This window comes from Vanacampus margaritifer, chromosome 16, assembly GCF_051991255.1.
Source record: "Vanacampus margaritifer isolate UIUO_Vmar chromosome 16, RoL_Vmar_1.0, whole genome shotgun sequence".
Classification (NCBI taxonomy): domain Eukaryota; kingdom Metazoa; phylum Chordata; class Actinopteri; order Syngnathiformes; family Syngnathidae; genus Vanacampus; species Vanacampus margaritifer.
The window spans coordinates 18,861,416-18,875,885 of record NC_135447.1 but is presented as its reverse complement, the minus strand read 5'-3'; the positions used below and the strand labels follow the sequence as shown (position 1 = coordinate 18,875,885).

General features: G+C 42.0%; 1 protein-coding gene across 3 annotated transcripts in view; it reads left to right on the top strand.

The window, feature by feature from the left end:
* Positions 1-14,470, top strand: part of usp25 (ubiquitin specific peptidase 25) — a 67,170-nt gene that overhangs the window by 29,483 nt on the left and 23,217 nt on the right. For 2 of the 3 annotated variants that reach the window (XM_077546307.1, XM_077546305.1), the window contains exons 8-17: positions 267-343; positions 464-537; positions 1,076-1,227; positions 3,346-3,473; positions 3,556-3,651; positions 3,837-4,001; positions 6,371-6,612; positions 6,726-6,796; positions 6,896-7,124; positions 10,724-10,984. In XM_077546307.1, the coding sequence (XP_077402433.1) occupies positions 267-343; positions 464-537; positions 1,076-1,227; positions 3,346-3,473; positions 3,556-3,651; positions 3,837-4,001; positions 6,371-6,612; positions 6,726-6,796; positions 6,896-7,124; positions 10,724-10,984 (1,495 nt within the window). The remainder of the gene's footprint in view (positions 1-266; positions 344-463; positions 538-1,075; positions 1,228-3,345; positions 3,474-3,555; positions 3,652-3,836; positions 4,002-6,370; positions 6,613-6,725; positions 6,797-6,895; positions 7,125-10,723; positions 10,985-14,470) is intronic. The other variant, XM_077546306.1, reaches the window with a different exon arrangement.

The following is a 14,470-nucleotide window of genomic DNA, read 5'->3' as shown; positions in this document are numbered from 1 at the left end:
TATTTATACCAGAAGGAAATAAGAGAATTAGTTGTTCTTGCTTCGTAAGAGTTTCTAAACAGTTGCAATAAATCCTTATTCATCTCAGGCACCACAGTGACATTTAAATATCGATACAAATCCTGCCTCTCCAAAGAATATGTATGTGCAAGCGTCTCAAAGCTGATCACTTTCCCAACCTTAAGTGTAATAAAGTTTTAATGGAAAACAGCAATTTGTTACAGTGTACTGCTCTTTGTACTGAATGTTTTTTCTTTACTTTATAGCAGGATGTGAGTGAGTTCACACACAAGCTCCTGGACTGGCTGGAGGATGCCTTCCAAATGAAGACTGAAGAAGACGGGTAACTGTCAAGTTTTAAACAGATAATAAACTGCCCATTAGTTATCTATAATTAAGGCATGTTTGTTGTTTGTATGCACCTCTGGTCTACATGTTTGTGAGCATATGTTGTCACTTTCAGGGAAGAGGATAAGCCAAAGAACCCTATGGTGGAGCTTTTTTACGGACGATTCCTTGCCGTAGGTGTCCTGGAAGGTGAGATGAGGTGTCAAATTGAAATCGATAAAAAGCAAAAGTGTGAAGTTGTCAGAGAAAGAGTTGGAGCGGTTTGATTGCAGTCACCATAAAACACGTCTTTGCCCCTGGTAATGAAAGGTGACCTTGTCATAATGAGATGCTCTCAATGTAGAGGAGTGCTGATGCATTGATCGTGGAAGACCTTGACATCTGATTGACATTGTGCTTATTATGCATGACAATAGTGGCCCAGAGCCATCAAAACATGGGCCAATGGGCTCTGCTGTTCATAAATTGAACTTAATGCCACATCTGCATGTCTGCTAGCAACTCCTGCTTGCTTTGTTTTATTGGCTTCTCATTGTTGTAGTGTAAACAGCTGTGCAAGAGACCGTGATGAATTAGTGCCTTGCTGAACAAGAGAAAATCACATGTGGGGAGACTCTGTGCTTGACCTAACTTTTGTTTCCATCTCATAGCACAGACTGCTGTTATCTTACGCTTATATTCAGCAATTGTCTGATGTGAACTTGTCTGCGTGTGTGCAATTCCCTAGGTAAAAAATTTGAGAACACGGAGCTGTTTGGCCAGTACCCGCTGCAGGTGAATGGCTTCAAGGATCTCCACGAGTGTCTTGAGGCAGCAATGATCGAAGGGGAGATTGAATCCCTACACTTTGCAGAGAACTCTGCCAGGTCTGGACAAGAGGTCAGTGTCATGAAGCAATGTCCTTAAATATAGTGTAACTTTTGTGTACAAAAAAGTAAAATTTAATCTAGAGAAGCATACAAATCTTTTTGCATATCTGTTGATGCACAAAGCAACTGATGCTCAATTATTCAAGCATTTAGTCGATTAATTAATCAATCAGAGGTTCTTGAGTTCTTAATTAACCCTGAATCCTAACCTTTCATCGCACCTATATACTTGGGACTATTCTATTCTATGTAGTTGACAATATGGAGATGATTTTTTTTTTTTCAACATAAATGTGCCAGAATGTACAAGCAAGGTACAGTCAATGTGAAACGTATCTACTGCGCTTCACTTTTTCCACATTTTATGTTAACAGCATCATTCCAAAATAGAATAAACTACCTCTTTCCCCTCAAAATTAATGGCAATAAAGGCAATCTGAAAAAATAATGAAAACTAAACAATCGTACTTAAGATTCGTTTCCTCTAGGATTTTTTTTCAGGAGCGGGGGCAGGCATTCTGGCGGTGTAAACAAATGACACTTGACTGCAGATTTTACTTACCGTCTGTTTAACTTGGAAAATCTACATTGAGTTATCTCAAGCTAATAACTTACGTTTACCTCTTCTCCGGTCGGTAATTTGCTATTTTATGTTTATTTGTATTGTAATTTGGCAATTTGCTCCTCTGACTTTGCCTTGTCAGGCGTCAGCTGTCGCCTAGGTGCTTGACGTGCTTGATGACCATGTCCCCAAACAAGGGGGGGGGGGGGATTTACTCGATGTTCGAAACGCAAGTGTCATTCAAATGAGCATTTTCATACTGAGCAAGATAGTTGTATTAAGTTTAGTGCTCAACGAAAAAAAAGTGTCAATTTGAAGGAGTGGCGGGTGGCCACTCCTAAAGGAATGTTGAGGAAACACTGCCTAAGTATTTACAGCCTTTGCCACCAAACTCAAAATTAAGCTCAGGTTAATCCTGTTCCCACTAATCATCCTTCAAAGGTCCCTACAGCTTAAAGAAACACTAAGGAACTTTTCAACCTTCATAAAATATTTTCATAACTCTTCTGATAAAACATCGTCTTAGTTAGTTACAACTAGTTTGTACCCTTGTACCCTTGAGGGGGTCTGTAATGATTTTACTGACTTGAAGCAACTTTGAGGGTGGCAGAAATCCTGCCGTACAAAGAAACTGCACATGCTTTACGGCAGTGGTGTCCAAACGCAGTCCTCGAGGGCCGAAGTCCTGCAGGTTTTGAATGTTTCTCTTCTCCAACACACCTAAAGCTCATCAGAAAGCTGATCCTGTTCATTGGAATAGATGCGTTGGAGCAAGGAAACATCCAAAACCTTGAGGACCGTGTTTGGACACTACTGCTTTACGGCATACAGTACGTCACTTCCCCCTTTCCCTATTTGTTACAAAGATGGAAGTAGATTCTAACGTCTACACGTGATTGCTGCTATCATGGCAGAAGCTTCGAAACAACCAAAGTGTTTTGTCTGAGAAGAGAAGGAAAAAAAAGGAGGCTACCCGGATAAAAGGACAGTCAAGTATCAACATTGGCCCAGCTTTCACTCACTGACGTGAGCTCAGACAAGGCCTCATGGGAAATGTGGTCTTCTTGGAGTCTGTGATATAATGTGTTTTGTATTTTCAATAAATTTGCACTCAAAAAAAGTTATCACGTTTTCGTTAATGGGTGTCGTGCATAGATTTTTTTTTGGGGGGGGGGGGGGATTTATTCCATTTTGGGATGAGGTTGTAACATAAGTAAATGGGGAAAAAGTGAAACAATGAAACACTGAATACTTTCCGGACTCAATGTAAAAGTTGTGAGAGAGCATGAGAGTGATTGATATAATGGTGCACCTTACACATTGCACATAAATACAACCACATCAGGTAGAAACTGGTTAGAAATAAATTAATGTGTTGCTGGTGTTGCTTTCAGTCCATCAAAAAACTCCCAAGTTGCTGTTAAAAGCAAAATACTGCATAAATTAAGGCAGATATTTTGAGCCTGATAGAGGTTTGTGAAATTCAAATTGCACAACTTGCAACAATCAGACCTGATGAAGCCCAGAAACATCTCCCAGAATCAGCACAACATTGTTTTCTTTCAGCACTGGTTCACAGAACTCCCTCCTGTGTTGACCTTCGAGCTTTCAAGATTTGAGTTTAACCAAGCACTAGGACGGCCTGAGAAGATACACAACAAGCTTGAGTTCCCCTCCATGCTCTACATGGATAGGTGATATACATTTACTTATTTAGTACTTATTGCTGTGGTAACAATTCCAAAATGATCTGATTTTCTCTGATGTATTTGTTAGATACATGGACAGAAACCGAGAAATAACCAGAATCAAGAGAGAGGAAATCAGAAGGCTAAAAGAACATTTGACACTACTCCAGCAGAGATTGGAAAGGTCTCCATATATATATATATATATATATATATATATATATATATATATATATATATATATATATATATATATATATATATATATATATTAGTATTTTTTGGTACATTTTTTAATCTGTTCAAATGGTGTCTTACACTTTCATTCTATTTTCTATGTTCTGTTTCGATCTTTCTGTTTCCACAAAGGTATTTGAGTTATGGCTCTGGCCCCAAGAGGTTTCCTCTGGCAGATGTCCTCCAGTATGCTATGGAGTTTGCCTCCAGTAAGCCTGTGTGTACCTCCCCTGTGGAAGATATTGACTCATCTGCTCCTCCTGGTGGCACAACTGGACTACAGCTGCCCCCTTCAAGGCAAGTTTAATAAATAAATGAATAAATTGACCCCCAAAAATAAGGGAAATGTTATAAATGCCATTTTTACAGTGTTGACAAAAGCAAAAATCTTTTTTGATTTATTTGACCTTGACCCAGGACCATCATAATTAACTAGTGTTATAACTATTTTACATATAATCAATCCAATAAGGATATCAGACAATACAAAAATATCAAACACATACCACTAGTTAAGATGTATTCATTTTTAATAAATCTCACTGTTACTCTCATTAAGAATTTCTAATCCCAAAAAATGCTATCAAACCTTTAGAATAGGGATGTTCGATACCATTTTTTTAGACCGATACTCAAATCTTCTCAAAAAGTGCCAATACCATTAGTACTTATGATACATAAAAAATTTCCGGGGGAAAAAAGACACATAATAAAAAAAAAAGACATATATATCCTAGGGCTGGGCAATGAATCAAATTAGTCAATCGTCATTTTGAAAATCAAATAGTTGAAAATTAGCTCGGTCATGAAATTGAGTATTGTCTTCTGGATTAATAAAATATGTTGTTTTTATGTTCTGTTACATCCCGATGTTATCGTGAGTTGTATTTTTACACAAGTGGCAGAATGCTGGTTGGGTGGTTTAATAGCTACCAACTACAGTGGTACCTCGGAGTTTGAATATAATTCGTTCATGCTGAATTGTTTAACCTCCGAAACATTTTTTCCCATAGGAAATAATGTAAATGCAATTAATCCGTTCCCAAGGTCCAAAAACAGAAAATTCCTATTTAAATTTATATTTATATTTTTACATTTACAGTACAGTACAGTATTTAAACAATAAAAAATACCTTACCTTTTTTGTTGTGGTGTGATGGCATCAGTGGAAGATGTTAATGCTAGCTTTAGTTCAGTACCGAGTTTGTGTATTTTACATTGGTCATATTGTTAGACTACCAAGCGGTCCTTGCGTGCATTGTTTAACGTCAGGCACGTTGTTGAACAGCAAAGGGGGGGTCCTCGTGCCAGTATTTACAGAAGTAGTCACGGTAGTTACAACGGCGAGATAATCTCATTCCTAATTCCACTGTGGCTCGTAGCACTGTATGTTTTTCTTTGCTGCCACTGGCACTGTTGTCTTTCTTTGGGCCCATGGCGAAGAAAATTGTCGTGGAAAAATCAAAATGCACTCGCGAGTATGGAGCACCTCCGGGAGTATTCACGATCTGACTGGAAATGAGCAGTGCATCGTCTCAACTACCGCAACGTGAGCATTCGGCATTGCTCGGCTTCGCTCGGCTACCCGTTTTCAAGGTACGTTTGGCTTAACTTCATTTGCTTGGGTGTTCGAACTCCGAAAATGAATTCAAACGCCGAGACATTTTTTTACTACGTTTTTTTTTGGTTGAAGTCCGATTTGTACGAGTTCCGAGACGTTCAACCTCCGAGGTTCCACTGTACTTAATTGTGCACAAACTATGAATATTAAATTTATGTTAAAACTGACTTACAATCAGCATACATTATTGTATGAACATTTTGCATAGGAATTATTTTTTAATAAATGAAACCTTTAAATGAACATTTGATGGGTTTATTACATTAAAATCATGATCGTCCTAAATGGCTGAACATTTTTTTAGATTTAATATCGCCCAGCCCTATATCCCAATTATAGCAAATTTCCTTAAAATTGCTTGAAATTAATGGCAATTATATTTTTTCAATTTGCTCATAAAATACAGTTTGCATAGAGCACACACAATAAAATGAATTTCCAAAAAATCGATACACAAAATGACACAAATAATCCTTTAACCAGAAAAATAAAGTGTGGTTGTACAACTTCCTTTTAAGGAATACATTGAAGTGCAAAAAATTCAATTCAATACAATAATGTGTCAAGTAATTTAGTAATATCAACCATGTTAAGAATTCCTCAAGCTGTTTAGTGTGTGATGTTTAATTATATCTTGTTTTGAAATCCATGCTTTAAATTTGGAAGGCTGCACTGTATTTCTGTTTCACGTTGTCCTCATTCATCTCATAGCAGTGCAGTAATCAATAACTATATAGTATATACAAAGATTTGTCTGCACTTCAGAGCTATATAAATTGTTGAGTACAACTGAAGATTTATGTGCTCTCTTACTGGAGGCCCCTCTGACGGTCAATAAATGCAAAAAATAACCATTTCAGCCTTTATTCCCGACTGAAAAACGGCCACAAGAGCGGGGGCTGATACCAGTATCGATATCCGTCGCAAGTACCGATACCGTGAAATGGGTCCTGGTATCGGCCCGATACCTGATATTGGTACTACTCACCCATCCCTACTTTTGAATATTCCTTTTATTAATTTGGTATCCTTGTCTTTCACCCAGCAGCTTGGCCGAGCAGGACTCTTTGGCTTCCCCAGAGAGCTCAGGTTCTGCGTCGGGTCTTGCTACAAATCTTACTGTTGTCCAACAGCAGAGAGTGCCCATTCACAAGCCTTTCACCCAGTCCAGACTACCTCCTGATCTCCCCATGCACCCTGCACCACGCCACATTACTGAAGAGGAATTAAGGGTGCTTGAGGGATGCCTGCACCGATGGAGGAGTGAAGTTGAAAATGACACCCGTGGTAAAGTTATCCCTCATTTATTGACTGCCTGCTGTATTATGTCATTTGCAATATTTAGTTCTAAGATTTTGTATAGAGCACTTACTTTATTTGTATGGTCTTCACCTCACCAGATCTACAGGACAGTATAAAAAGAATCTACAGAACCATTGAGCTGATGTACTCGGACAAATCAATGATGCATGTAATAATCACATTATCACCAGTGATTATTATCAGCTAACATAAAAAATACAATAGTGTCCATTAATATGCAGTGAAAATGTTGTCTCTCTTATTAAAGGTTCCTTACCGGCTTCATGCGGTGTTGGTCCATGAAGGCCAGGCCAACGCAGGTCACTACTGGGCCTACATCTATGACCCACACCAGCGTTGCTGGATGAAGTACAATGATATCTCTGTTACAAAATCCTCCTGGGAGGAGCTGGTGCGGGACTCGTTCGGAGGCTACCGCAACGCCAGTGCCTACTGTCTTATGTACATTAATGACAAGAAGCCCTTTCTCATAGAAGGTATGCATTGACTTAAGTAACTTAAGATTTAATTGTTTCATTTCTTAATAGGAATGTAATGTTGTTTTTATGTATTTTGATATTTTATCATTATTATTATTTTAATAATCATTATTATAATTTTACTCCTTCGTGAGTCACCACCTTATCGTGGTGAAGGGGTTTGCGTGCCCCAATGAGCCTAGGAGCTATGTTGTCTGGGGCTTCAAGCCCCTGGTAGGGTCACCCATGGCAAACAGGTCCTAGTTGAGGGACCAAACAAAGCATGGCTCAAAAGACCCCGATGATAAATGTAAATTTTGGATCATTGTTTTCCTTGCTGGATGCAGGTCACCGGGGCCCCCCTCTGGAGCCAGGCCTGGAGGTGGGGCTCGGGATGTGGCCGGGCCTATACCAATGGGGCCCGGCCGGGCACAACTTCGAAAAGGCATTGTGGGTCCCCCTTCCCATGGGCTCACCACCTGTGGGAGGGGCCAAAGGGGTCGGGTGCGCAGTGAGTTGGGTGGCAGGTAAAGGCGGGGGCCTTGGCGGTCCGACCCCCGGCTACTGAAGCTAGCTCTGGGGACATGGAATGTCATCTCTCTGGCAGAGAAGTAGCCCGAGCTGGTGTGCGAGGCTGAGAAGTTCCGACTAGACTAGACTAGACTCGCTTGGGTTCTGGTACCAGTCCTCTTGAGAGGGGCTGGACTCTCTTCCACTCTGGAGTTGCCCACGGTGAGAGGCGCAGAGCAGGTGTGGGCATACTTATTGCCCCCCCAGCTAGGCGCCTGTACGTTGGGTTTTACCCCGGTGAACGAGAGGGCAGCCTCCCTCTGCCTTCGGGTGGGGGGACGGGTCCTGACTGTTGTTTGTGCTTATGCAGCAAACAGCAGCTCAGAGTACCCACCCTTTCTGGAGTCCTTGGAAGGTGTGCTGGAGAGTGCTCCCCCTGGGGACTCCCTCGTTCTGCTGGGGGACTTCAACGCTCACGTGAGTAATGACAGTGAGACCTGGAGGGGCATGATTGGGAGGAACCCCCCCCCCGATCATAACCCGAGCTGTGTTTTTTTTATTGGACTTCTGTGCTTGCCATGGACTGACTATAACGAACACCATGTTCAAACATAAGTGTGTCCATATGTCCTTGGCACCAGGACACCCTAGGCCGCAGTTCGATGATCGACTTTGAGTCGTGTCATCGGATTTGTGACCCCATGTGTTGGACACTCGGGTGAAGAGAGGGGCGGAGCTGTCAACTGATCGCCACCTGGTGGTGTGTTGGCTCCGATGGCGGGGTAAGATGCTGGTCCAACCTGGCAGACCCAAACGTATTGTGAGGGTCTGCTGGAAACGTCTGACAGAATCCCCTGCCAGAAAGAGTTTCAACACCCACCTCCGGCAGAACTTTTCCCTTATCCCGAGGGAGGCAGGGGACATTGAATCAGAGTGGACCATGTTCTGCGCCTCCATTGTTGGGGCGGCCGATCGGAGCTGTGGCCGTAAGGTGGTTGGTGCCTGTCGTGGCGGCAATCCTCGAACCCGTTGGTGGACACCAGCGGTAAGGGATGCCGTCAAGCTGAAGAAGCCTGTGGGACTCCGCAGGCTGTTGACGGGTACCGGCTGGCCAAGCGGAATGCAGCTTCCGCGGTCACTGAGGCAAAAATTCGGACATGGGAGGAGTTCGGTGAGGCCATGGAAAACGACTTCCGGACGGCTTCGAAGAAATACTGGTCCACCATCCGGCGTCTCAGGAGAGGAAAGCAGTGCGCTATTTCCAGTATGTATAGTGGAGATGGGGTGCTGCTGACCTCGAATAGGTGGGGAGAAGACCTCCTCAATTCCACCGACACATCTTCCTTTGAGGAAGCAGGGTCTGGGGACTCTGAGGTGGGCTCCCCTATCTCTGGGGTCGAGGTCACTGAGGTGGTTGGAAAGCTCCTTGGTGGCAGGGTCCCCGGGGTGGATGAAATCTGCCCGGAGTTCCTAAGGGATCTGGATGTTGTGGGACTGTCGTGGTTGACACGCCTCTACAACATTGCGTGGACATTGGGGACAGTGCCTCTGGATTGGCAGATCGGGGTGGTCCCCCCGGAGGGTGTGTTCCAACTATAGAGGGATCACACTCCTCAGCCTCCCTGGTAAGGTCTATCCAGGGGTGCTGGAGAGGAGTGTCCGTCGGGAAGTCGAATCTCAGGTTCAGGAGGTGCAGTGTGGTTTTCGCCCGGCCGTGGAACAGTGGACCAGTTCTACACCCTTGGCGGGGTCTTTGAGGGTGCAAGGGAGTTCGCCCAACCAGTCTACATGTGCTTTGTGGACTTGGAGAAGGCGTTTGACCGTGTCCTGAGGGGGGTGCTTCGGGAGTATGGGGTACCGAGCCCCCTGATACGGGCTGTTCGGCCCCTGGACGGTCGATGTTTGGTCCACATTGCCGGCAGTAAGTCGAATTAGTTTCCAGTGAAGGTTGCACTCCGCCAAGGTTGCCCTTTGTCACCGATTTCTGTTCATAACTTTTATGGACCGAATTTCTAGGCATAGTCAAGGCGTTGAGGGGGTCCGGTTTGGTGGCCTCAACATTTCATCTCTGCTTTTTACAGATTATGTGGTGCTTTGATGTGTGATTTTCAACTGAAGCGGTTTGCAGCCGAGTGTGAAGCGGTTGGGATGAAAATCAGCACCTCCGAATCCGAGACCATGGTCCTCTGTCGAAAAGAGTGGAGTGCCCTCTCCGGGTCGGGGAGTTTAAGTATCTTGGGGTCTTGTTCACGAGTGAGGGTAGGTTGGAGCGGAAGATTGACAGGCGGATCGGTGCAGCATCTGCAGTGATGCGGACTCTGTATCGGTCCGTTGTGGTAAAGAAGGAGCTGAGCCGAAAGGCAAAGGTCTCAGTTTACCGGTTGATCTACGTTCCTACCCTCACCTATGGTCACTAGGTGTGGGTCGTGACCGAAAGAACAAGATCCCGGATACAAGCGGCCAAAATGAGTTTCCTCCGCAGGGTATCCGGGCTCTCCCTTAGAGATAGGGTGAGAAGCTTGGTCATCCGGGAGGGACTCAGTGTCGAGCCGCTACTCCTCCGCGTTGAGAGGAACCAATTAAGGTGGCTTGGGCATCTGGTTCGGATGCCTCCCAACTGTTTTACTGGAATTTGACTGATTTTGCAAGGCCCACAGAATATTGCTATAAAAACATAAACACGACCAAAAGAAAAAATAGAGTCTCTTCTTTCATCAGGAAAAAAAAGTATATTTCTATTTGTTTCTGTAATTATTAGCATTAGAATATAGCAAAGATTCATCATTATTTACAAATCTGTTTAGAAGGGTAAAAGAGCTTGTTGCAACATGTCCCTGGTTGATCTCTTATACTCTGATGCCTGTATGAATACGTCTTTGGGACCATGGCAATATTTAATATACGTTTTTGTGAGCAAATGAGTTAAAGTTGATTTTTGGTAGTTCCATAAATATGAAAGTTTTGAAGTAGTAGTAATAATCACAATCAATAATCAATAAAAAATAATATTTTTGACAAAGCCCTAAAGAAGGGGGGCAAACACTTTTTAATAACTTTATCCATTATGTTTACTCTACGCTCACTCTCTCAATCTATTCTGAACACAGAGGACTTTGATAAAGAAACCGGCCAGATACTGAGTGGCATAGACAAACTTCCGCCGGACCTGAAGCAGTATGTAAAGGAGGACAATGAGCTTTTTGACAAGGAGATCGAAGAGTGGAATGCTCTGCAGGCTCGTAAGGCCCAACAAGAAAAGTTGGCCCTTGCCACAGCAGCAGCTGCAGCATCAGCAGCGTCCAACACCTCCATTTCCTCCTCCTCACCCCAGCCCATGAGTATTGATTGGAGCCCTCCAGACAATGCAGGTCAGAGTCCCAGACTCCCACTCATTGTAATGTATCCAAGTACGAATACTTCACTATTGTACTTAACTCATTTAATCCCAGCCATTTTCATTGGAGCAACCCCTTCAATACCAGCGGTTTTACTAGATTTTGATTGATCTTGCAAGGCCCACAGAATATTGTGTTCTGTTACTATATAAACATGGAACATAGGGCTGTTCAATTAATTTCAATTATTACACTCCGCAATTACAAAATGAGCATAATCGTAAAAAATGAAAATAAAAAGATTAATACTAATTTTGAGTTGAGTGTTTTAAATGTATACATTTGCATCTTTTTTAAATTTTATTATCTTTGTCTTAATTTTTACATTTAAACTTTTTCTTGTTTTGTAACAAAAATAAATAAATAATCATCCTAATTGTGATTTCATTACCAAAATAATGGTGACTCATTCACTGCAGACCATTTTAGAAAATTTCAAAATGTTCAATATTGACACATATTATCTCTTTGACTGCCAAGCGTTTTCAGAAAAGGGATGTTTCACCCAAATGCTCTGTTTTTAGACAAAATACAGAGAAATGAAGCTTTTTGTGAAACGATATTATTTCATGTACTTTGACACCTTTTTTTTTCCATGAATGATGCCACAAACACCTAAACAGTGCTTTACTTCTGTAAAACACTACCACCAACAATGAAAAAGTGTTTTTTGATAGCAAAATACGTTTATTTACATTCAACAGTGTAACAATTTGGCAAACTATTTACAAATGTGTGCAACTGTGGTAATAATTACAATTGTGTGGATGTTTCAACTACAGTTTTTCTTTTTGTAACACTCCCCTGCGTGCAAGGGGACGCAGCAGGATTTGCACAACAGATTAGTTTCACTGCGATGGCCCCTTTGCGTGCAAACGCTACACTTTCTTGCCGGCTTTTTTTTCCGGGGAATAGCAAGTATATACTGCAGTGTGTGTTTGGCCATGTTGCCATCAAGTCTACTCTCAGGATCATGATACGGTGATGTTACGATGGTGTTACGTCTGGCTTCCTCATGTCCTTCAGTTCCTATACCGGGTGGTAGATGTTCTGATCCATCTTATCCACTCCATTCATGGTGGCAGGGATGCGATTTTTCCGCCAATTCGCGGAATTCCGCTTTTTTTTTATCTCCCCCCCCCCCCCAAAAAAAAATTCCGATTTTTTTATTTTTTATTTTGTAGTTCATTGTGTATGCACATGACTCCGACAGATAACATCTTCTGCTATAACAAAGACATTTGTGGTATGCTCTAATATGAGTTACTTTTCATTTGGTCATGATACAATTATTTGTTCATGAAATTTGAACTCTTCAACATTATTTATGTGTTAACTTAGTAATCACATTAGTTAGATATGATGATATTCTCAGTGATAGTTTTTAAAAGCAAAGGCAGTCCAATGTTTTTGAATGTGACTGATTTTGAGTTGACTAAAACTGCCATTTTATATGGGATAGTTCAATATACATTGAAAATTTATGCTGTTGTTTTGTCTATTTCTTTGTCATGTGAGTGCATTGAAAGTACTTAAAAACACGGAAAACCCATGAGCTCCCTGGACCTAGCTGGGTGCCAGCGGCCCCCAGACCCCCGGCTAAATTTTCAGATAATTTCACTTTGGTCAAATCACATCCCTGTGGTGTCATCGTAGTCCATAACCAGTGTCTTCTTCGTGATCAGACTGTACCCACTCCTCCGATGAATATGCATTGGACTCGGGGTACTCTTCATCGTCCGATTGAACGTCCGCCTTTGTAGAAGTGCTCGGTTGTGCTCCGCGTTTTCCGGCGTTAGCATCGCTAGCCGGTGAGGCTTTACGACGTGATCATAGCCGCCACGTCAACACTTCCAACCTCGGAGTCACCATCGTCGTCATCATCGTCGTCATCATCGTCGTCATCAATGTGCTCTTTAGCATTGGTCGATGCTTTTCGTCTTTGAAAAAAATGCTCAAGCGTGAGCTGCTTGCAACCGGTCGCCATTTTCGCTTCCTCAGCCATTCTCCCCTCAACACTCTAGCTCCGCCTCACGTCTTCTACTGACGCCTACCCGATCTTGTCCAAAGAGAGTCATCGCTGCCATCTAGTGCCCAAAAATAGTTATTATACTAACTAGATCTGCTTGATACTTTCAGCACAGCTGGCCAAGGCTTTCCTCCACCCATTTCCAAAAAAAAAACCCATAGTGAACGTCTTTTAACGTCTTTGGGAGTCCTCTGTAGGATTTTACTAAACGTTATTTAACGTTTTTGGCAGTCAAAGAGTTAAGTTCAATAATTATAAATAAGCCGAATCTGCCAAATGACAGAATAGACTCCCTCCTTTCTGCCTTGCCCCGTTATAATTGACAGTAGAAAAACTTTACTCCATGAACTCATGGTGGTTGTGCATCAGTGAAGCTGTTTCTAAATTTGACATTTACAGTGGAACATAATCAGATTCTCCCCGATCTAGCTCAGTGGAAAACAATTTAATTGACAAGTATACTTGTCAAAGACAGTGAATGGGTTAATATTTTCTTCATCATAGAGCAGCCCTAATGGAACCTACCAAAAGAAAGATTAGACTCTCTTCTTTCAGCAGAAAAAAGTGTATTTCTCTCTTTCCATGATTGAGTTATCAGTGTTAGAATATAGTTTATAAGTTTTGTCAAAATTCTAATTCCTGATTTAAAAAATAAATACATAAAAAATTGCTTTTTGTAAAACAAACATTTCAAGCACAACTTTTGACTTGCTACAATTTTTTTCTCTTGTGACAGCTCAAAATCTAAATAATGTTTTCCTCCTATAAAACAACATTCCAAAAAGTGCTTTTGATAACAAAAAATACAGTTTATTGCACATAAAACATTTTTGGGGCTGGTCTGATTCAAGTTCTGCCGCAGCATCCAGTGGTCCAGGGGTCGACGTGACCGGCAAAACAAGCCATGAACCCCGTGCATCATCGCTCGTCGGCTGCTCGTTGCGTTTGCTCGACGAGCGTAGCATCATTCCTTGACGTGCAGCAATTTGATCACTGCCCTCATGCTTTGATGAGGATGTTTCTTGTTGTTTTGTTTTTTTCCAAAAAGCAATCCTCCAGCGTTTACTGTTACTCGTAGTCTCAACCTACACTTCCACCTTCTCTTCTTCTACAACAAGATACTTGCGCGAAACTGGCTGATCTTATACTTGCTGGCGTTTAAAAAAATAAATAAAATACCATTGCAGTCAAGCCTAATCCTTAAATCAGAAGCTGCAGCAGACTCTCCTGTACACTTGCATGAAAAAAATGCTTATGATGTATAAATACGTCATATGTACGCTGTGACTGACTTTTATGACATAGATACGTCTTATGTATGGAAAGAGTTAAAAGTCATATGCCACAATTTTTTTATCTTTTATGTAATTTTATCAGGTTTGAAAGATAATTTGGGACAGAAATGCAGGTCTTAGAGTACTCCGGCACGG